The sequence below is a fragment of the Lemur catta genome, chromosome 5, assembly GCF_020740605.2.
Source record: "Lemur catta isolate mLemCat1 chromosome 5, mLemCat1.pri, whole genome shotgun sequence".
Classification (NCBI taxonomy): Eukaryota; Metazoa; Chordata; class Mammalia; order Primates; family Lemuridae; genus Lemur; species Lemur catta.
Genome location: NC_059132.1, coordinates 97,573,784 through 97,595,752, shown reverse-complemented (window position 1 = coordinate 97,595,752; position 21,969 = coordinate 97,573,784). Strand labels below are relative to the sequence as shown.

Sequence of the window (21,969 nt, the reverse complement as noted above, 5' to 3'; positions counted from 1 at the left end):
AAAAAACAAAGATTCAAGCTAGGTTAAATATCTTGCCTAAGGTTACCTAAGTAGTTAGTGACACAAATGGGATTCTGATCCAAGCATTTTATTTTCAGAGTCCTTCTTCTTAACCATGATGGTCTATGCCTTCTAGACATTTTTTTGTAATATCCCTGTCATTGATTATTAAGTAAAACTAAAACCCTTCTTTTAGTGTCAATATACATTTATAATGAGGCAGTGAATAATGTTAAAAGTTTAAGTGCTTAAAATTGCTTTCTTTGCGAAGGATGGATTTAAATTAAGGCCACATACAAATGTTTCTTGGTACAAAGTCAGGCATAGCACTGATTATTTCAACTGGGACGAATTGCACTAGTTATGCTTTCAATCAGCATAAATCAGTGTTTTACTGTTGATAACAGACTCAACTACACACATATAAACAAAACAGGTCTTCTATGAAAGACATTGAAAAACTATTCACTGAAAACAAATAAAATAATGGCATAACAAAGATGAAATTAATAAATGTAAAATGAACTTAACTCATTTATTATGGCCAAATACTTTCCAAGTGATTACAAACAACAAGCAAAAGATGTAATCTACATGTTAGACAAAGTGTAATTCAGTCTTAAAAGTGTTAAAATCAGAGAAGGACACTTTGGCATTATAAAGAGTATAATGAAGACAGAACAGATATGACTACTTTTGCAGTAAGTGACATAGTATCAACATTCATAAAGCAGAAATTGTAGAAGATGAGGAAAAATAGAAACACTACTAGTAGAGACAATAATTTACCTCTTTCAGTTCATAGTAGATCAAATGGACAAAACAGCAAGGATATAAGCCATTTTAGATAATAAGGTAGACATGATTATTTAAAACTCAGCACCATAAAAATATGAAATACAGTTACTTTTCAAGAACCTATTGAATGATGACAAAAAATTGACCATATATTGGGCCACAAAGAAAATTTCAAATTCCAAAACTAGAAGCAATGTAGACAATATTCTCTGATTATGATGAGATAAAAATATAAATAACAAACTCTATACTAGAAGCTGCTTTTACTGGGAAAAAAAAGTTCTCCAACTCCTAGCTCAGAGGGGAAATATAAACTGAAATTGCAGAATATTTAGAATACAGGGATATTGAAAACATTGCGTATCAGAATTTGTAGGATGTAAAGTTAAAGCTGAATAGAAAAGTCAAAGCCTTAAATGCTTATGTCAGTAAATAATGAAAATATACTAAGCAGAATGAGGGAATAAATAAACTAGGAATATAAAAAAAGGCTAAAAAGCAAAGGTAGAATAAATTACAAAAAGCTGATTCTATGAAAAATCACTAGCTAATCTTATAAAATATTAGATAAGGAAGAAATTACTCAGAAATGGAGAAAATTAAGAGAATCATAAGCTACTTTGTATAAGCATTCAAATATAATTTAAAACCTGAAATGGATAAATTTCTAGAAAAAGATTATTTTTTCAAAACTGGTACAGAAGAGGGAAAAATCTAAACATTATTTTCATGAGAAAGGTATCAAGAAGATAACCTACCTCTTCTTCAAAGAAAGCACCCATTCTGAAGTAGTTCACAGGTTTTTTATAAACCTTTAAATAACAGATGCTTCCAATGCTGTCTAAAAAGATGGACAATATCTAATAATTACTTTTATGTAGCAAGTGATACTTAAACCTGATTTTAAAACATTACGGCACCTCCCTCTGACACACACAAAAGTTGCAGACCAAAGTCACTTATATCCAAGCAAAATTGTTAACTAAATTATTAGGAAGCAGAATCTAGTTGCACATTAATATATTTTACACAATACCAATTGGGATTTTTTTTTCTAGGAATACTAAGATAGTAATATAATGGAAATAACAGGTTAGAAATTCCTATTAATATGCCAAATTAATTGATCTAGGTGAAATACCATATATTTATCTTGTAAATTCTAAGAAGGCAGATGATACAGTTCTACAACTGTTCTAGATGAAGATATTCAATAAAAAGAAATAGATATTTTTGTTACAGAATGAAATACATTTTATTAGTCCAAAAATATCATGATTGATGAAATGTCAGAGGTGTTCCTACCAACATTCAGAGGAAGACATTATTTATTATTATTGCTGTTACCAACATTTTACCGGAGGCATTAATATATTTGTACAAGAGAAAGAAATGAGATATGTAAAATATTGGACAGAAGGAGGTAAAATTATCACTCTTTGAAGATGGTATCATTTACAACTGAAAAGCCCAATTATCTGAAAAATTATCTGAAAAATCACTGCAACAAAATTATTATGGTAGAAAATTAATATATAGAGTTCAATAGATTTTATACGTATGAGTGTATGTTAACTGTTGCTACATATAAACTACCTCAAAACTTAGTGGCTTAAAACAAAAACAATTTATTATTACTATTAAATGTTCTTGAGTCAGCTGAGTGGTTTTTCTGCATATTGTTGGGCTCTGCATAGGGCATCTGGGATCAGCTGTGGGTCAGCTAAAGGTCAGGTTAGCTTATCTTCACCCATGTGTTCTCTTACTCTCTAATCAGCTAGTCCCAGCAGGCTCACATGGCAGATGAAAGGGTCCCAAGAAAGTAAGAACACAATGCCTGGACTCAGAACTGTCACACTGTTCTGTTCACCAAAACAAATTGCAAGGCTAACAAATTCTAAGGAAGGGAAAACCAACCACACCTCTTGATGGAGGATCTGAAAAGTCACATTGTAAAGAGCATGGAGACCAGAAGAAATGAAAGATTTTGACAATTTTTGTGAGCTATCATAAGAACAACTGAGAGGATATAATGAAGGATAAAAGTTACAATAGTGAAAAGATTTGTGATCTGTGAACCCACTTTTATTAGAAACCCAGATTACACATCTGCATGCACATACATACACACATGTATGGAGGGTCGTGAAGTGGGTTAGTATATGTTACTTTTTTATTGAGTTAAAATTTGCCTGAAGTAAAACATACTAAACAAGCTCATGAGTTTTGATATGTTTATATACCTGCGTAACCATCAGCCCAGTCAAAATACAGGACATTTTCATCATCCCAGAAAGTATTTCCATGCCCCCTTCCAGTTAATCCCTGGTAGAAGCACTGTTTAATTTATTTGTATCACCATAGATAAAATTTTCTTCAAACAATAGAAATATTCCAGACATCAATCTTCTGCATTAATTTTCGATTACTATAACAATTTAAAGAAATTGGCTTCGGAGATTAAATATTAAAATGTAAATTATGTAAAAATAATTTCATTTCCTGCATTGTACATAAATATTTTGTAGACTCTATGTTGGTTTTTAATTCTTAAAATTGCCAGTGTAAATCATTGAATGATTAGTATATGTTTCATTCCTTTCTACTTTAGTTCCCCATTTAAAAGTGGTATGTCAATGGCAAGTCGACTTTGTAAGGCTGCAATGTTAAGTCGATTTAACTTGCTTGCCAAAGAAGCTAAAAAAGATTTACTTGAAGCCAGTACATATCATGCAGCTAAGGTAAGTCCTTAAAGGAATGAAGTTGATCATAGAAATAAAATTTAAGACAATAATGTAATTTTATGGTGATTATACATAGCAAAAGTTTATTAAATAGTTCCTGAATATAAGATACTACCATGTAACGGTAAAATTAATTTTTAAATGAATATGCCAGAAACTGGGTATGTAAGCAAATATTACCACTTAAAATAGCCACTTCAGTATGATACATACTTGCTTTGACAGTATTGCTCAAAACCTGGCATGTCATACCCAGAGAAACAAAATGATAATGTCTTCTCTATATGACATTAATTGTGATAACTATGGAATGTTAAGTATTCTAAAATAATACACTATTTAATATATCCATATAAATTAATTTTTCTAAAGTGAAAAAGCTTTCATTTCAGCATCTGATTTGGACTTGTTTTAATAGGTGGTATAGATAGCCTTTTTCTCTCTTTAGAAATACTTGTTTTTTCATACAAATATAATGTATGTTTAAGTAGAAAATTTGGAAAGTTTTTTAAAATAGAGAGGAAAAATATTACTTGTAATCCCACCTGCTAGGCAAAATTAATGCTCTTGATCTTTTCATGTAAGCATGTTATTTTAGTTTCTTATATATATATATATTTGTGTATGCATGTATTTAAAAATATTAACATACTGATTGGTTTTTTATCTACTTTTTTCATTCAACATAACGATATGAACAGTCTTCCTTGTTGCCATTAAATATTATATATAAATATATAAATATTATATATACATTGGTTTTGGTAACAGAATTTTAATAATATAGTGTTGTATAAAAATCTCCTAATTTTACCAACACCTTAATGCCCAAATTGCATAATTACAACCTGTATAGCAGTTTTATTAATTACAGGTCCCATATTTTTAAGTGTAAAAGCTTATCTAGACAATTTCTGGTTTTGGTGGCATAAAGAGGTTACAAGTCTTCTCTATAAAAACAAAAAACTCAACAAAATTGTCAAAAACAATCTTCCACAACTCTGGAAATTGACAAAAAGGCAGAAAAGATATTGACAAGTGTATGTTCTTCATAAACTGTTATTACTTTGGGTAAGAATAACAGGAGTTTATGGACTTCTTGCCCATAGCTGTTCTTATTCTGTTCCTTTTTGGTAGTTTGAATGGCAAGAACTGTAGTTTTAGCCCAGTGCGGCTGCCAGCAAAAGCTGTAGCTTTGCTGTCAGAGGGCATGGATTTGATTTGGGGCAGGGGGATGAAAATTTGCAGTTTTGTCAAATGCCAAACCTGGTAGAAAATGAGTGGGGAAAACTAGTAACTTTACTGGCCCAAGTTTGCAGTCCTGGTTGGAGGCAAGTGATAAGCCAACCATCAACTTAACAAGGAGATTTTGAAAAAGAGAGAGCCACAAAAGGGCTGAGCTAAATTCTCCATGTTTCCCTAGCTGACTAAAAACTACACTCATGTGCAGGGGATACCCAAGACAGCCCAGAAAAAAGTGAAAGCCAAGAGATACTTGAAAACTGGCTGCAACATTCAGTGTACTCCCTTCCACACACAAATAGGAGTACATGAAGGTATTAGCCTTACAGGCTTATTTTGCTTGAGCACAACTTTGGCTGAAGTCATTTGCTTATCTCTTAAGCTATACAGATAAAAGGTAACTGCTGAGAAGCCAGGCTGAAACATAAACTTAAGAATTAAAAAACTAGGAAACTGCACACCATAGTAAAGACATCTCAATTTAAGCAAGCTAATGTTAAAAAATAAGACCTTAGAAAAATAAAACAGAATCCAGAGTTGCTATAATATATTATCTAAAAAGTCCAGGTTTCCACCAAAAATTATAGGATATGAAGAAAATAGGAAATTGTAACCCATACTCAGCAAAAATAACAATCAATAGAAACTGATTCTGAATGAGTCCAAATGTTGACTATAGCAAAGAATTCAGAGCAACTATTCTAAATATGTTCAAAGTATCAAAGGAAAATATCACCTTGTCTCAATAAACAGGCAATCTCAGTGAAGAAATAGAAACTTCAAAAAAGAACCAAATGGATATTCTGGGGTTGAAATAATGTATAATAACTAAAAAAAATTCTCTGGTGGACTCAACAGTAAATGTGAGTTGACAGAAAAGGCATTGAACTTGCTGATCAATAGAAATTATTCTGTCAAAGAACAGAATGAAAATAGATTGAGGAAAAATGAACAGAGCCTGATATTTGTGGAACAATGGCAAACTCAATAATGTGTAATAGGTGTTGTAGTGGGAGAGGAAAGAAAAAAAATGGCAGGAAAAATATTTGAAGAAATGACTGAAAAATTCCCAAATTTGATGAAAAATATTAATAGGTCCAAGAAGCTTAGTGAACCCCAAGAAAATAAAAAATGAAAAAAGATCCACACCTAGCCACATCATAGTCAAACTGCTTAAGACCAAAGACAAAGAAAAAAGTCTTGAAAGCAGCAAGAGAAAAATATTTATCAATTATAGGAGAACAATACATATAAAGTCTGATTTCTCATTGGTAACAATGGAGGTCAACCCAAAATAACCAAAACAATCCTAAAACAGAAAAACTAAATTGAAAAATTAATACTTCCTGATTTCAAAGCTTATTGCACAGCTATAGTAATCAAGACAGTGTAGTACTGGCAAGAGGGCAGACATAGAGATGAATGGAATATAATTGAGAGTACAAAAGTAAACCTTGGCCCTCTTAGATCTGATACCAAAAGCACAATCCATAAGAGGAAAAAAATAATTAGACTATTAAAATTGAAACTTTTGCTTTTCAAAAGTCATTATTAAGAAAGTAAAAAGATAAGCTACAACTGGAGGAAAATATTTGCAAATCCTATATATAAGGGATTTGTATCCAGAATATGCAAAGAACTCTTGCAGCTCAATAATAAAAGACATATGATGCAATTTTTTAAATAGGCAGAGGATATGAGTAGAGATTTTTCCAAAGAAAATGTACAAATTTCCAATAAGCATGTGAAAAGATATGCAACATCATTAATCATTAGAGAAATGCAAATCAAAACCACAGTGATATATCACTTCATATAGGAGATGGCTATAATCAAAAAGATTGACAATAACATGTTAGTAAGGATGTGATGAAATTGGAATCCTTGTGTATTGCTGGTGGGAATGTAAATGGTACAGCTGCTTTGGAAAACTGTGTGACAGCTCCTCAAAAAATTGAGCATATAATTACCATCTTGAAAACATGTCCACACAAAAACTTCTACATGAATATTAAGAGCAGCAGTGCTTATGATACGCAAAAAATGCAAGCAGTCAAAATGTTTGTCATCTGATGAATAGATCAAATGTGGTACATCCATGCAATGGAATATTACTTGGCAATAAAAAGACTTAAGTACTAATGTATTCTGCAATGTGGATGAACCTTGAAAATATGCTAAGTGAAAGAAGCTGGTCACAAAAGACTAAATATTGTATGATTCCATTTATTTGAAATGTGGTATGTTGAAACAATGGAATGTTATAAGTGAGAGAAGCCAGACACATAACACCCCATATTGTATGGTTCATTTAAGTGTAAAGTCCATAACAGACAAATTCAAGAAAGATTAGTGGTTTTCAAGTGCTAGGAGAGGAGAAAATCAGGAGTGACTGCTAATAAAGAGTTCCTTTTTGGGGTGATGGTTGTACAACTTAATGAATATACCAAAAACTGACTTGTACACTTTAAAAGGGTAAATTTTATGATATGTGAATTATATCTTAACAAAGCTGTTAGAAAAGAAAAACAACAGAGGCCAGAAGGCAGTGGAATGACAGGTCCAAAGTGCTAAAAGAGTAGTCCTGGCAACCTAGAATTCTATATCCAGCAAAATAATCTTCCAGAAATAAAAGCAAAATAAAAATATTCCCAGGTTAATAAAAATTACTATCTTAATAGATTGAAAAACTCAATATTATTAGGATGTCACATCTCTCCAAATTAATCTATAGTTTCAGTGAAAAATTAAAATCTAGCAGGCTTTTGTGTAGAAATTGGCAAGCTGATTGTGAAATTGATATGGAAAATCAAAGGACATAGAAGAACCAAAACAATTCTGAAAAAGAACAAAGTTGGAAAGCTTAGCCTACTTAATTTAAAAACTTACTGTAAAGCCATAGTAATTAAGATAATATACTGATATAATAATAGACGTATAGATCAATGGAACAGAAATAAACCCACACACATATGGTCAATTGATTTTGTACAAAGGTGTAGTTCATTGGGAGAAAGAATAGTCTTTTCAATAAATGGTGCAATATCCATGGGTAAAACAATTAACTTAGAACTTTGTCAGTCATACACAAAAATTAAACAAAAATGAATGTTAGATCTAACCATGAGAGCTAAAATTTAAACTTTAAAATTCTTACATTCTTAGGGAAAGATTCGATAGATATGACACCAAAAGCATAACCTATAAAAGAAAAATTGATCATTTGAATCAAAATGAAAACTTCTCAAAATTCATTATGAAGAAAATGAAAATATAAGCTACAAGCTGGGAGAAAAGACTTATAAATCATGTTTTTGACAAAAGACTTGGATCTAGAATATGTTAAGAATTCTTAGAACTCAAAAATAGGACAAACTGCAGATTTTTAAAGTGGCAAGTAATATTATACAAGTGACTAATAAATACATAAAAGGTGCTCAACCTCATTAGTCTTAAGGGAGATGAAAATCAAACTATTACACACCCACTAAAATCCAAAAGACTGACCATACTGGGTGTTGTTGAGGATGTGGAAAAATTTGAACCCTCATGCATTATTGACAGGAATGTAAAATGGTACAACCACTTTGGAAAACGGTTTTGTATTTTCTTAAGGTACCATGTGATCTTAGCAATTCCACTGGTATCTATTTAAGAGAAAAAAAAACCTCGTGTCCACATAAAGACTAATACATGCATGTTTATAGCAGCATAATTCATAATAACCAAAAACTGGAAATAATTCAAATGTTCATCACCTGATGAATGTATAATATGTGTTATGTCCCTGCAATGGATTATTAATCAGCAGTTAAAAATAGCAAACTACTGATAACATATAACAACATGGATGAACTGGAAAACATTATATTAACTGAAAGGAGCCTGACACAACAAGAATACCTATTGTATTAGTCAAATTTATATGAAATTTTTAGAAAAAGCAAAATTCTTATGAGACAGAAAGTAGACTCTTGGTTGCCTGGGGATAGGGAAAGGACCAAGAATACTGACTGCAGGTGGAGCACAGTGGAACTTTTTAGAGGTGATGGATTTGTTTTACATCTGGGCCGTGGTGATATTTGCATACCTGTATAAATGTACTAAAAAACGTCAAACTGTACACTTAACAGTGAATGAGTTTTATGGTATGTAAATTATACCTCAGTAAAGCTGGCTTTTTAAAAGTTCATCTGTATGTTCCTTTATAAAAAATGAAAATATATCAAAACAGTAATGGTGATTATCTGTTATTTGGGGCTTACAGGTAATTTTTATTTCCTTCTGTATATTTTTTGTTTTTAAATTTTCTGTAATGAGTATTATTACTCTTAATTAAAAATGTTAGAAAAAAAGAAAAATTGCTTTTTAGGAGTGTTGGGAAAGGAAATTTTTAGCTTCAAAAATAATTTTGAAAAAATTAGAATTCAAAAAGATTTTCATGAATTTTTTATTTAATTAAATTATTTTTGATTAATTTAAACTAAAACAATATTAGGGCTGCTTACTTTTTACAAATCAAATTCTGCTTATTTCTATAATTAATTTTTTTCCCTCTCTAGTGTATGTCTGGCTCCTATCAAGAAGCTAAAACTTTGTTGAAATCCTACTTAAAGCAGCACGGCTATGGATCCTGGATTGTGAAATCTCCCTCTATAGAGCAATTTAGTATGTGAATTAGGCAATCCATTGTCATATTAAAAACCTTTTATTTTTTGGTGTGTTTTGACTAGTAAAAATGTTTTTAAAATATTGATGGTTTTCAACTTTCAAAATCAGAGTCTTGAAACAGGGTCCAGGGATTACTGACAATTTGTAAATATCCCTGTTAATTTACATTGAAACATTAGAGTTTTTTTTACCATTACCCTTTATGTAGTTTAAAAGATTACATTTTAAGTTTTTGCTTTAAAGCTATCCATGCAGCTACAATATTCAACATTGTGTCCTGGTATCTCACTCAGTTTTTTTTATTAATAATTGTAAGGCAAGAATTAAAACAATAATTCTTATTCATTGACTAATTCAACAGGCATTTGACTGCCTAATATTTGCCAGTCATTATTCTAGGCAGTAGTAAAAAACAGTAATTAAAACATTATCTCTCGGCCGGGCGCGGTGGCTCACGCCTGTAATCCTAGCTCTGGGAGACCGAGGCGGGTGGATTGCTCGAGGTCAGGAGTTCGAGACCAGCCTGAGCAAGAGTGAGACCCCCGTCTCTACTAAAAACAGAAAGAAATTATCTGGCCAACTAAAAATATATATACAAAAAATTAGCCGGGCATGGTGGCTCATGCCTGTAGTCCCAGCTACTCGGGAGGCTGAGGCAGTAGGATCGCTTAAGCCCAGGAGTCTGAGGTTGCTGTGAGCCAGGCTGATGCCACGGCACTCACTCTAGCCCGGGCAACAGAGCGAGACTCTGTCTCAAAAAAAAAAAAAAAAAAAAAACATTATCTCTCATATCAAAGGAGTTCATGAATGCAAACCACACATATTAATGCAGGAAAATATTAACCATGTTAAGGAATAGTCTGCATTAATATGTTATTATTCTGATTAATAGAGGATTATCATATATGCTTTAAATAAGTTTGCCTGTTTTCAACTGGCAAACTTATTTAAAGCATCTACCTATACCAAATGTTATTTAATCCCTTATAATTTAGAATAGTAGGGATTTCTAATTTATAGGTCAATAAAAGACTGTTTAGCTTTATGTCTATATTTGTTTATACAGTGATTAAATGACAAGGGAAGTTTAGATACTCTTGAGTTAGGATATATAAATTTAGTGAAATCGTGAGTTTGTCCCATATTTTAGCTTCTTCACCCTGTTCCTTGATTTTCAGTCACAGATATTGTGTTAAATATTAGTTCTCAGAGTATGTGCCTCTTAGCTTGGATCTTTAAAGAGTAAACTTATAATAGGAACTATTATTATCTCTGATGATTGAGGTAAGGTGTTTTTTTGTGTGTGTGTGTGTGTCTATTCTGAAAGTATGGTAAAATTTAGTTGAACAGTAAAGTCATTCTGGAAAGTCATACTTACATGTCTTTTGGTAGTCTAAACTTTCCTTATTAATATTAGATCAAATCATGTGAGGTTGCCATTTTTTGTGGATTAAAAAAGATCAAATATGGGCAGTTTCATATGGATCAACATAAATACAAGTAAGTTTCATTTCAATCAAGTACATAATATGTATTACTTATTTCTGCAACTGGTATTTCCTTGTTAAATATTTGTTAATCTTTTACAAGGCTGTTTCCTTTGATAGCAAATTTCTAGCCTTTATTTCTATTATTGTACTTCTCCCTGATAGTAAATTTGCCTTTGAAAATACAAGATCTTCCATCCTCTCTTGGCTTTTTCACATTCATAGGTATGAGCTGACCTTACAAAATATGGTAAAGTACCACGTGCTTTTTATTTACTTCTGAAAGTTCTGCCTAATTAATAGAAGGCCTTGAGTTAGGCACTGTCATGAGAATCAGTAAAAGACTATTTCTTTCCTCAAGAAATTTACAGTCTTAAGGAGAAATCAAACAAATATACCCAACTGTTTTACAGACAGAATCTAGAAAGGTATCACATTTATTCAACGTGTGGTCACTGAATGTCTCTATGTACTGTGTGCACTCAATTATATATAGTAGTTTGGTTTAGAGAAAGAAAAGATTAGATAGGGTATCAAAAGAGACTTTATAAAAGATAAAGGAGATGGCATTTAGTAGAAGGCAATCATTTAGTAGAACGGTCAGGAAATGGAAGCCTAAGATTGGCCTTTATAATTGTGACTGTTTAAATTATTTAATCTCAATTAGCTCAGTTTTATTTTTGTAAAGATGACATTAATACAGAGGTTTTCATTCTATGTTCAGGGATGAAGGCTTGATGGGAAGGGCTCCTGGCTGCCCTTCACCAAAAGCAGCTATACTTTTTATCTCTTACGTATTGAGGTTCTACAAAATAGTTTCCTTGAAGAAAAGCAAACTCAGACTTCTAAACTTCTACTTCTAAAATTGTTCAAAAATCACTAAATGAGTTGTATCTAAATTTACGTCCTCTTTTAGCTCTACGGTGCTGTTATCTGAGGCAAGCATTGAAGGATGGGTAAAATTTGGTAGGTTGAAATAGAGAATGCATTCCAGTTGAAAATAATAAAGATTAGAGAGAAAATATTAATAGTATTTGAGGTGGAAGTATAGGACAGTGGATGGAAAAACTGAGAGTTCAGTCTAGCACGTTTTCAGTTTGGTAGACAGAGGGGAACCCTTGAAGGATTTTGTAGGGAATTGACGTACATTAAAATACCAGTCTGCAAGACCTTCTTTGTTTACTTATTACTATGGAAATCTTGAACATACAAATGTAGAGAGAATAGTAAATGTAACCAGGTGTCCACCTAACTTCAGTAACTATTAAAATGTGAGTAATCTCATTTCATGTATACCTCCCCAAGCTGATATTTGCTTAATGTTAAATTATGTTAAAGCAAATATCAGACGTGTTATTTCATTTAGAAATACTTTGGTTTATGTGTCTGTAAAAGATAAGGACTCTTTAATACACATACACACATACTTATATGTGACCTGCTCCATTTCCCACCTGGGCAGGTTCACCCCTCCTTTGGCAACCTGGTGGTCCCCACTCTGGGAGGTCACTATATTAACGCTGAACTTAGTGTGGATACCCATTCAGCATACTGCACTGTGGAAGGTGAAGTAACTCCATCTTGTATGTTACTCTGCCATGTTAATTTCTCATTAACCTCTGTTCTGGAAATGCTATTAAGATTGATACCTCACTATTACTATAAATCCTGCCCTTCCTTGACCGTAAATCCTGCCCTTAGATAGATTTGCCTGTCCCTGAGGAGGTCAACTTCAATGGTTCTACTCATTCCTTCCCTATAACATATAAGCTCTGGGTCTCAGAGGTAATGGTGTAGGGATCCACTATCTCCTTCTGTCATGCCTGAGACATGGCTTCTGTTCCTAAGTCCCTATTAAATGTATCTTTCTGAGAAACTGGATGTGTCAGCCTCTTTCTTCAGCTTCTCAGTTTCCTCGGGAAACCTACCCCTTATGGGATTTGCATAGACCCACTCACCATGAAACAGCACTACAGCCCAGAACTCCTAGGCCCAAATAGTCCTCCTGCCTCAGCCTCCCACGTAGCTGGGACCACAGGTGTGCACCACCATGCCCAGCCACATATTTGTGTATAATCACAATTCAGTTGACTTTAAAGACTTAATAATAACTTCTCTATTTCATAAATGTTACATATAGACTGTTGGAATCAGGATCAAAATTACATCTGTATATTGGAATTTGTTTGTTAAGTGCCTATTAATCTATAGATGTCTTCTTTTTTTCTTTTGATTTACTTACACAAAAAACAGTCTTTTTCAGAGTTTCCCACAATTTCAATTTGTATCACCATGGTGTCATTTAACAGGTTCCTCTGTTCTCTGTATTTCCTGAAACCCGTAGTTAAATCTAAAGGCTTTCAAATTCAGGTTAGTTTTTATGCAAGAATACTTCATAGGCAGTATTGTATTCTTTCATCAGAAGACACAATGTCTGGGTTGTCTTTTTGTGATGTTAGTTGCCATTGATGATCTTTGCCTACATTCATTATTTTATTAGGGGTTGGAGGAAATACTTAAATTCTCTGTTTAGCTGGAATGCTTCTATGAAGAAATATCCCCTCATAAATTATTTAATTACCTGGAATATAATTGATACAGAAAAGGCTGAAGTGTTTACCTTTCTTTGCATTTTGAAATAATTTAGTTGATTCTTTGTCATCCTTTAAAGTTGACTTTTCCGCCTAGTGTCATGAATTCATGGATTTGAACATATTTCAGTCTGTAACAATCAGTATTCATATTGATGTTCAAATTATTCTACCTTTGGTTACTAGAAGCTTTTCGTAAAAATCTTTCAGTATTTTTCTCATAATTGGATGTTTCTGATGCTATTTTAAGTAATATAATTTTATATATTTTATTTTCTATTTATTTGTTGCTGACTTTTTTGTGTGTTGGTCCTCTAGCCAGTGACCTTGCTAAATCAATTTGAATAGTTTCTCTGTAGAGCCTTTTATGTATTCTTCATACACAATTATATGTGAATGACAGATTTCTTCTGTCCCAATCTTTATCTTCTAATTTTTCTTTCTTTCTTTTTTGTGCTGGCTATGACTTCCCAGTACAATGTGAATAGAAGTAGTAAGTGGTGTCCTTGCCTTATGTGGAAACCTTCTCATGTTTTTGTCTAGGTCTTTTGAACATGATCTGAAATAGTCTTAGCTTCTTTACTTTCTGTTATGATAGAATGTTTCTGCCTTATTGTAAGCATTTTTTGCCCCAGACTTTGAATCAGCTGTTTGTCTAAAGAGCTTCCTTTTCATGGAAAACGGTGTTTAGAAACCATAATTTGGAAGCTAAGGGTACCTGTCAATACTGGGTTTGTTCTTTTTTCCTAAGGTCTTTCTTTTCAGAGAATAGAGTTTAGAAATATGCATATTAAGATAAATTAGTATATTTTGTTCCTATTGATGCTTTCATTTCAAATTCAGGTCTACAAGGCTTTTCGTTAACCTTTTCAATCTTACATCTATGTCTCCTATTTCTCACACCAAAATCCCAATTCCTATTCATATGAATGTAATTTCTCATTTACTTTTTTCCACAGCATACAAAGCATTCTCAGAATAATGATACCTTCAGTACCATCAATAATATGATTACTAAAATCAATTGAAAATTGTTTTTGTCTTTGGGATATTTTCTACTAGATATGTACAATCAAATTAATGTGTTTTTCTGGGTAGTTACGCCTCCAACTCAAGACATAGTTCAGATTGTTTATATAATTTGATTTTCAGTATTTAAAATTTTGAGGTTTTAAAATTGCTATGTAAAAATGTGACAAATCTCTAATACTTGGTATATGCAGAGAAGTCTATCCTTTAATGCTATTTTTTCAATCCTAAGAGTGTGTGCATGCTTACTGTCTGTCTCTCTATATATGTGTGTTTACACACACACATGTCTACATAGATGTATATTAAGTTTACTTTTCATTAATTTGTTTTTAAGTACATATGCAAATATATACACACAAACATACATATGAATGGACATTTGGGTTGTTATAGAGACTCTAAGGTGATGTGATGCATTACTGAAATGTCTGAAGCCAAAATAGGGAAAATATATATACCAAGAGTAAAGAGAAGAATTGAGTGGAAGTAAAGTAGTTTCATTGAGTAAGGGGCAGATTGTGTTCAGGGTATTTTAAAAGTTTGAGTTTTCAGATATTTAACCCTAGTGTATATTTTATCATGCTCTCCTCTCATCCCCAGTCTAACTCAGTTATTAGCAAAAGTAGAGCAATAGTTAAAACAGGCAAAAATGATGGCTTATGAATGGAGATTGATAATGTTAAATCCCTTCATCCTTTGAGAGGTCTGTGGAGTCTGGGACAGCTGGAGCCCTGGACAGTTGAATCTGGCCTCAGGCAGGGAATAGGGAAACTGCAAGGGATGGTACAAGTACCCTGGAGTTGGTAGCAGCAGAAATGTTATCGTCCCTAGGCTTGAAGGCAGAAATGGACGGACAGATTACCGGAACTCGGAAGGAGAAAGTATCCAGAGTGCCACCTTGAGAATCTATTCTTTGGTTTTTTGTGTTTTGTTTTGTTTTGTTTTTTTGAGGTAGAGTCCCGCTCTGTCACCCTGGCTAGAGTGCCATGGCGTCAGCCTAGCTCACAGCAACTTCAAACTCCTGGGCTTGAGCAATCCTTCTGCCTCAGCCTCCCAAGTAGCTGGGACTACAGGCATGCGCCACCATGCCCAGCTAATTTTTCCTGTATATTTTTAGTTGTCCAGCTAATTTCTTTCTATTTTTTAGTAGAGATGGGGTCTCGTTCTTGCTCAGGCTGGTTTCAAACTCCTGAGCACAAAGGATCCTCTTGCCTTGGCCTGCCAGAGTGCTAGGTATCTTTGGTTGAGAGGCCACAACCATCCAGCGGCTGCTCCACAAGGAGGGAGTCAAGGGCATCTTTTCTGTCCTTCAGAGCTCCTGCAAGGGTTCCCCAGTGGCAAAGCCTAATGAAAAGCCAGAAAGGAGGAAAGGATTTGAATATAACCCATACAGGTAACGCTCCTGAGGGCAGAGAGCAAGATGTAAGATGTTGGAGAATGGGTAGAGAAGCACACCAATTCTATGAGGAGTTTCAAGAATGTCTATGTTTGTCATTTTATTTAAGGAGAAGGAAAATATTAAAATCTCCTTAAATTTAAGGAGAAAAAAAAATTGTATAATCTGCTAAGAGACCAGAACTAAAGATCTAATCAGCTCTTGAAAGGTGAAAGCAAGGGCTTTGAGATGCCCACGGCTCTGTTCTACATACTTTGTCATGGGAAGAGTGACTGTTATAAGCATCTTAGCCATTGTAGAGTTCATACGAACTAACTTGAGTAATTCAGAAATATTTTAGTGCTCTGTGCTGTTCACAAAATAACAAATATATGGGCTTGTTTATATTTATCAACTTTATTAAATAATTTTATTAACCAATCTGCATATACATTATATTTAACAATTCAATATAATAATAAATACTTTGGGATAAATAAGTGAAACCATTTTAGAGCCCCTAGGGCTTACAAAAAGAATCTTAAAAGATCCATATTTATAATCTTAATACTAAGAATAATAGTTATAAAAGGTATCAAACCATACATTCAAAAATAAATAATTTTTTTAAATATTTAAATAAATAAGAAACCTAAGATGTTTTAAATGGGAACCACTTAATTATCGATTCAGTGTTGAGATGATGCTCTGACAAAAGGTAATCCATCTGTTCAGAAATTCTACAATGGTTGCTGTCTCATCATCATATTCACACATGAATGTTTCAGATCCCTATAAAAGAAAAATTTTAATTTGTTTAGTTCAGAGTAGTTTACCACATATAATTATTCTCAATTGAAGTCTTATAGGCTTATGGCCTTTATTTTCAAAGATTGTTAAACATATTATTCACGTTTTCTTGAAATGATCAAAATGATGTGCCAAAATTATATATTTTGGTATGATACCAAGTGATAGTAACATATAAGCTGAAATTTTCCTCATTTGTTAATTCTGTCAATGAATACAAATTTTTTCCCTGAATTAGATGCAAACAAACATAAATGAAAACAGTTCTAGACAAATATTTTATTTGAAATAAAATTGACCTCTTTTCCTCTAGGTATGTATCTATATATAGATTAACTGTATGAAGTGATATGCACATTTTGCTTTCTTCTTTTCTAAATCTTGATTAAGAGTCTCTTATTCTTGTACTTAAATGAATCTCCTCATATTTTCCTCAAAGCAAGATAGAACCAGCCCAGAGTAAGTTAGGACAAGGCTTCTGTTTGGGGAAAATTTGGTGTGAAGAACATCTTCATAAACATTTGTACCTACCCCTACCCCACCCTAGTATCAATGCAGATGAGTTTGCTAACTTTTAAAAGTCTAAACATTAGAAATTTTGTTCTGTGAACTGACTTTTTGGAAATTAGCCACCTCTGCCGAAAGGAGCTCTTTCAGCTCTGCCTCTAGCTGACAAACTAAGAAGGAAATATTTTGATAAATAATGAGATACAAGGGAGGGCTTTTTCAAATTTGAAGTAATTCCTACCCTGGGAACAAAAAGCAAGTGAGATAGAATATTCCCTTTCAATAAACTATTGTAGTATTATATACCATCTTAAACATAATTATTTAAATGTTGTAATCTCTTGGTATCAAATTTTAGAAGTATCTGGATTTTGAAACACAGTTTTCTGATTTTCACATAATTTTATCTGAAATTTGTGTCAGGGGTTTATAGTGAGTTTTCTGATGTGAATGATTTCAGAGCAAACCTCTTCACATAGTTAAGGAACTGAATCTATCAATGTCTAGATGACAGTGATCTCCATATATTTTTTTAATAAAGATAAAACAGTCCACTAATAAAATTACTCTTATTTGGAAACAACTAGAGTTACATACTTCTAGAAATTTGATTCTACTATTGCAATTAAAATTATGCTCCTTAGTATTTAGGATACCTATTAACTCATGAATTTTGTCTTTGGCAGATGGGATGAGAAAAGAGAACTGTGAAGCTCTTTCATATCACCTGAGTCCCTTGTATAATTTATCCTCCTGTGCATTTAAAAATACTTAAGGTCCTGAAAGTAGTCATTGCCTTTAAATAAGGAGTTGATTGTCTAGTCATCTGGCCATTTTAATGGCTGCCATTTGCTAAGAGAAATCTCTTATGGTTAGTCCTTCTATCAAATGATAGGGAAACAGCATTTGAAAAGCCCTCCAGATAATCAGTATTGGCTACTATAGTAAATGATCTGAAGGAATTGAAAGATATATAATGAAATCTGTTTGTTTCCTGTGAAATTCAGTTCAGTGCCTTATCCCTGAGTGGATGGTCTAGCTTATACTTCCCAACTCCACGATGTATCATCTAACAATAGAAATGATTCATGTTCACAGTATACTTAAAATGCTGGCTAATTAAATGCACGGGTACTTCACAATACAAAAAAATGTTATACCACTTTAAAACGCAGTACTTTCCCCCTTCTATTTATTTTATTTCCAGGACAGCAAATAAAGTAATGCCTTACCTTTAGTTCCAGAACTGTTACATTGATATTGCCAATTAATTCCCTGGTATCTCTCAAGTGAAAGTTTTTGCTTTGGGCTAAATTTAGCACTTTCTCTAGAGCTTTGAGTTCTTCTTCTAGACACTGAAGATGTTTCAATTCTGTGGCCTAGAATAATAATAATTATGAGATCAGTTTATTCTATGCTAAAGGTCAGAATCAGAAATTAATCTCAAATTTATTAAGAGTAGCAGTATATAGTTTTTACCATTCTCCCTGTTCTCAGTATTGCTGTAAAGATGGATCAGTATAGTTTACATTGTAAAACTGGAAAAAACTAGGGCCGAAGTACCTATGGCTAGCATTAACTATTAATAACAACAAATGAGTCATTAGTTCCAGCTTAATTTGGTTTTGCAAAAAGTCAATATACCTGCATCTAAATGCAAATTACAGATGCAGACTGATTACTTTTCCAGTCTGCATAGAAATCATTAGAACCAAAGCAGTTAGAATGTGGAAATGTAAGAATCACATTCTGTGATTCTAATATTTGATAATCTAAGAGTTGAGAATCACGGCATGTTAAGGGACAGACAGAGCTCTTGGATGCCATCTATCACAATCCTAACATTTTACAGATTAGGTAATTGTGATCATGCAGTAACTACTCTCATTATAGCCTGGAGCAAGACACATTTAACTGCATCTTAAATGTTTACTTTTCTACAATAGCTACATTAAGATGCATTTTTAAAAAAGTATTTGTCCCAACCAAATAAAAAATCACAATATTTGAAGGATTTTTAGACAGACTTCCTAACATATATATGTGTGTGTATAAATATTTCTATGGTACATTATAATTTCAAAATGTTTTCTCCTAAATAAGCCCATTTAAGTCTCACAGCCACTTTTTGAGGTAAAGAAGTACAGTGGTGTTATCTCCATTTTACAAATAAGGAAACTAAATCTCAGAATTTGTGTCTTCCCCAATGCCACAGAAGTAAGTACAGCCAGTATTAAATTTCAATTTTTTTTCATTATAGCACTATAATAGCATTATAGCATTAGCAACCTTTGAATCACATGTTTTTATTTCTAAAATCTTTTGTAAACAGAATGGTGGTTAAATGAACAAATGAATGGAGTTTATCACATTACTTTTGGTTTCAAATAGAGTTTGAGTTGTCATTTAGAAACTTAGATTTCAAAGAACTCAACCACTCCTAAATTGTGCACATAATCTCATATTATCCTTTATAATAATCATTAGAGGGAAAGGTAGGACTAGACAACGCAGATCTACTGCACTTTCAGTTAACTACTACAAGTTCTACAAGTTTAGGGCTTAAATTTTAGGCGTGAGCAAATTGGAGCTATTTCCTTCAGAAAACAGAGTCTGGCACCAAAGTTTTGCCCATGCTCTGTTGACTGGCACCACTACTAGGAAACTTTATACCCCTATTGTAGCCTAGGACCTTGGATGATCTATGCCTATGCTCTATCTGAATCCCAAAACAACCAAATGAAAATTTTAATCTTGGAAAATAACTCTAGTTCTGTTGGTAAGAAGGCATGTAAGTCCAAAATTTTACTTTATATTTCCCAGAGAGAATTTTGTCTTTAATATCACTAATAATAGCTAATGTTTATGTGTTGTTTACCATATGCCAGACACTATTCTGTGTGCCTTACATTTGCTCATTAATCCTCATAAAACAATATTAAGTATATACAATTATTATTCATGTAAGTAGGCAAGAAACCGAGGCAAGAGTCCCAAAGATTAGGTAATTTCTCCAAAGTCACAAAAGCTAGGACATGTTGGAGCTGGGATTTCACTTCAAATAATCTGGCCCCAGAGTCTATGCTATTAATTGCTGTGCTATATTGCTTCTTAAAGATAGTAATCTTTTCTAAAACAATAAAAGATTTTTTAAGTGGGCTCCTATGGAATCAATTTTGATATTTTACATGCTAAAATGATATAATCAAATATCTCTAGAGTTTTACATTTTTAAATAGTAAATCAGCATCATTTTCTTTTAAAATGTTCCAGCAATACAGTGAGAATATTACTCTTGTGTTTTTTTCCCCACTCCCTCTCCCCTAACACACAAGTACATATAAAAATATATAACTAGGCCGGACGTGGTGGCTCACGCCTATAATCCTAGCACTCTGGGAGGCCGAGGTGGGTGGATCGCTCAAGGTCAGGAGTTTGAGACCAGCCTGAGCAAGAGCAAGAGCGAGACCTCGTCTCTACTAAAAATAGAAAGAAATTATCTGGCCAACTAAAGTATATATAGAAAAAATTAGCCAGGCATGGTGGCTCATGCCTCTAATCCCAGCTACCCGGAGGCTGAGGCAGTAGGATTGCTTGAGCCCAGGAGTTTGAGGTTGCTGTGAGCTAGGCTGACGCCATGGCACTCACTCTAGCCCGGGCAAAAAAGCGAGAGTCTGTCTCCAAAAATATATATATATATATAACTAAAACCACTTTAACAGAAGCCTCATTATCAAACTTTGGTTTTTAAAAAATATATATTAAAGTTACTCATTTTCCTCTGATGAGGTGCCATTAATCCAATCAGTGTTCAAATTTTCATATTACTGTGAATTTTACTAAAACATAAATTGAACATAGAAAATTGTACTTACCTTCTTGGGCACATAAAATTTAAACGTGAGCATCCTGGAGAGTTTGGGATTCTTGTAATTCTGAGAAAGCATAACACATTGTTATTAAAAAAACAAAATACAGCTAGAAAATTAAATGTAATAATATTAGTTAGAAAGGCAATAATATACTTACATTAACTCCATTCAAAGCCATCTGTAAATCCAGCCGTAATTGCTCCAGTTGTTGCCGTGTTTCTTTTGTAGAGCTTGAAGTAGGTGCACTGTTCGTGACAAGGGCAAGAGTTAGTGCAATGCAAGACAAGAGTAGCATCTTGTACATTGTGGCAGAAGTTGAGGTTAGTGTGAGTAGTGATTAGAGAGAGTGATAGGAAGCTCTTGAACAGAGAAGCAATTTATACTGTTAATTCTGGAAAAATATTATGGGGGTGTAAAAATGTTTTACATATTACACATATTTTCAAAGACTCTACCTGTCTGAAAAAACATTACCTTTATTTTTCCTCTTTTGATGACTCTTTGGAATTTCTTTAAACCCCCATAAACTGACTGAATGGATGTAGGTGAAATCCCTCTTGGTTACATTAGCCCACACTTAGGTAAAGTTTTAATTCATGCAACACCTTCTGTATGAAACAATTTTTCCTCCTTTCTTTAAGGGGGTGGGGATGCAAAAGTAAGTCATGAAAATTTTCTCTTTGTCATAAAACTATGCTGAACATGTGAGCAGTATGTTGTGGTGGACAAGAGCAAGAATAAATAGACAAAAAGAATAAACTTTTAGATTTGTTGATTAAACAGGAAGAATATTGGTTTCCTGTTTCAGGATGGTTTTACCTTTTATCTACACAATGAGCT

General features: G+C 33.0%; 2 protein-coding genes across 3 annotated transcripts in view; one reads left to right on the top strand and one right to left on the bottom strand.

Annotated features, from left to right (window-relative positions):
- The window catches only part of ADAD1 (adenosine deaminase domain containing 1), a 35,839-nt gene extending 26,334 nt beyond the window's left edge, over positions 1-9,505 (top strand). The window contains exons 10-11 of one of the 2 annotated variants that reach the window (XM_045552326.1): positions 3,410-3,539; positions 9,347-9,505. In XM_045552326.1, the coding sequence (XP_045408282.1) occupies positions 3,410-3,539; positions 9,347-9,460 (244 nt within the window). In that variant the 3' untranslated portion in view covers positions 9,461-9,505. The remainder of the gene's footprint in view (positions 1-3,409; positions 3,540-9,346) is intronic. The other variant, XM_045552327.1, reaches the window with a different exon arrangement.
- Positions 9,506-16,341: 6,836 nt separating this feature from the next.
- Positions 16,342-21,712, bottom strand: IL2 (interleukin 2). Its single transcript, XM_045550694.1, has 4 exons — positions 21,287-21,712; positions 21,133-21,192; positions 18,490-18,636; positions 16,342-16,732 (listed from the first exon to the last, which is right to left on the bottom strand). The coding sequence occupies exons 1-4, from the start codon at positions 21,431-21,433 to the stop codon at positions 16,622-16,624; spliced, it is 465 nt and encodes a 154-aa protein (XP_045406650.1). The 5' UTR covers positions 21,434-21,712; the 3' UTR covers positions 16,342-16,621.
- Positions 21,713-21,969: the final 257 nt, after the last annotated feature.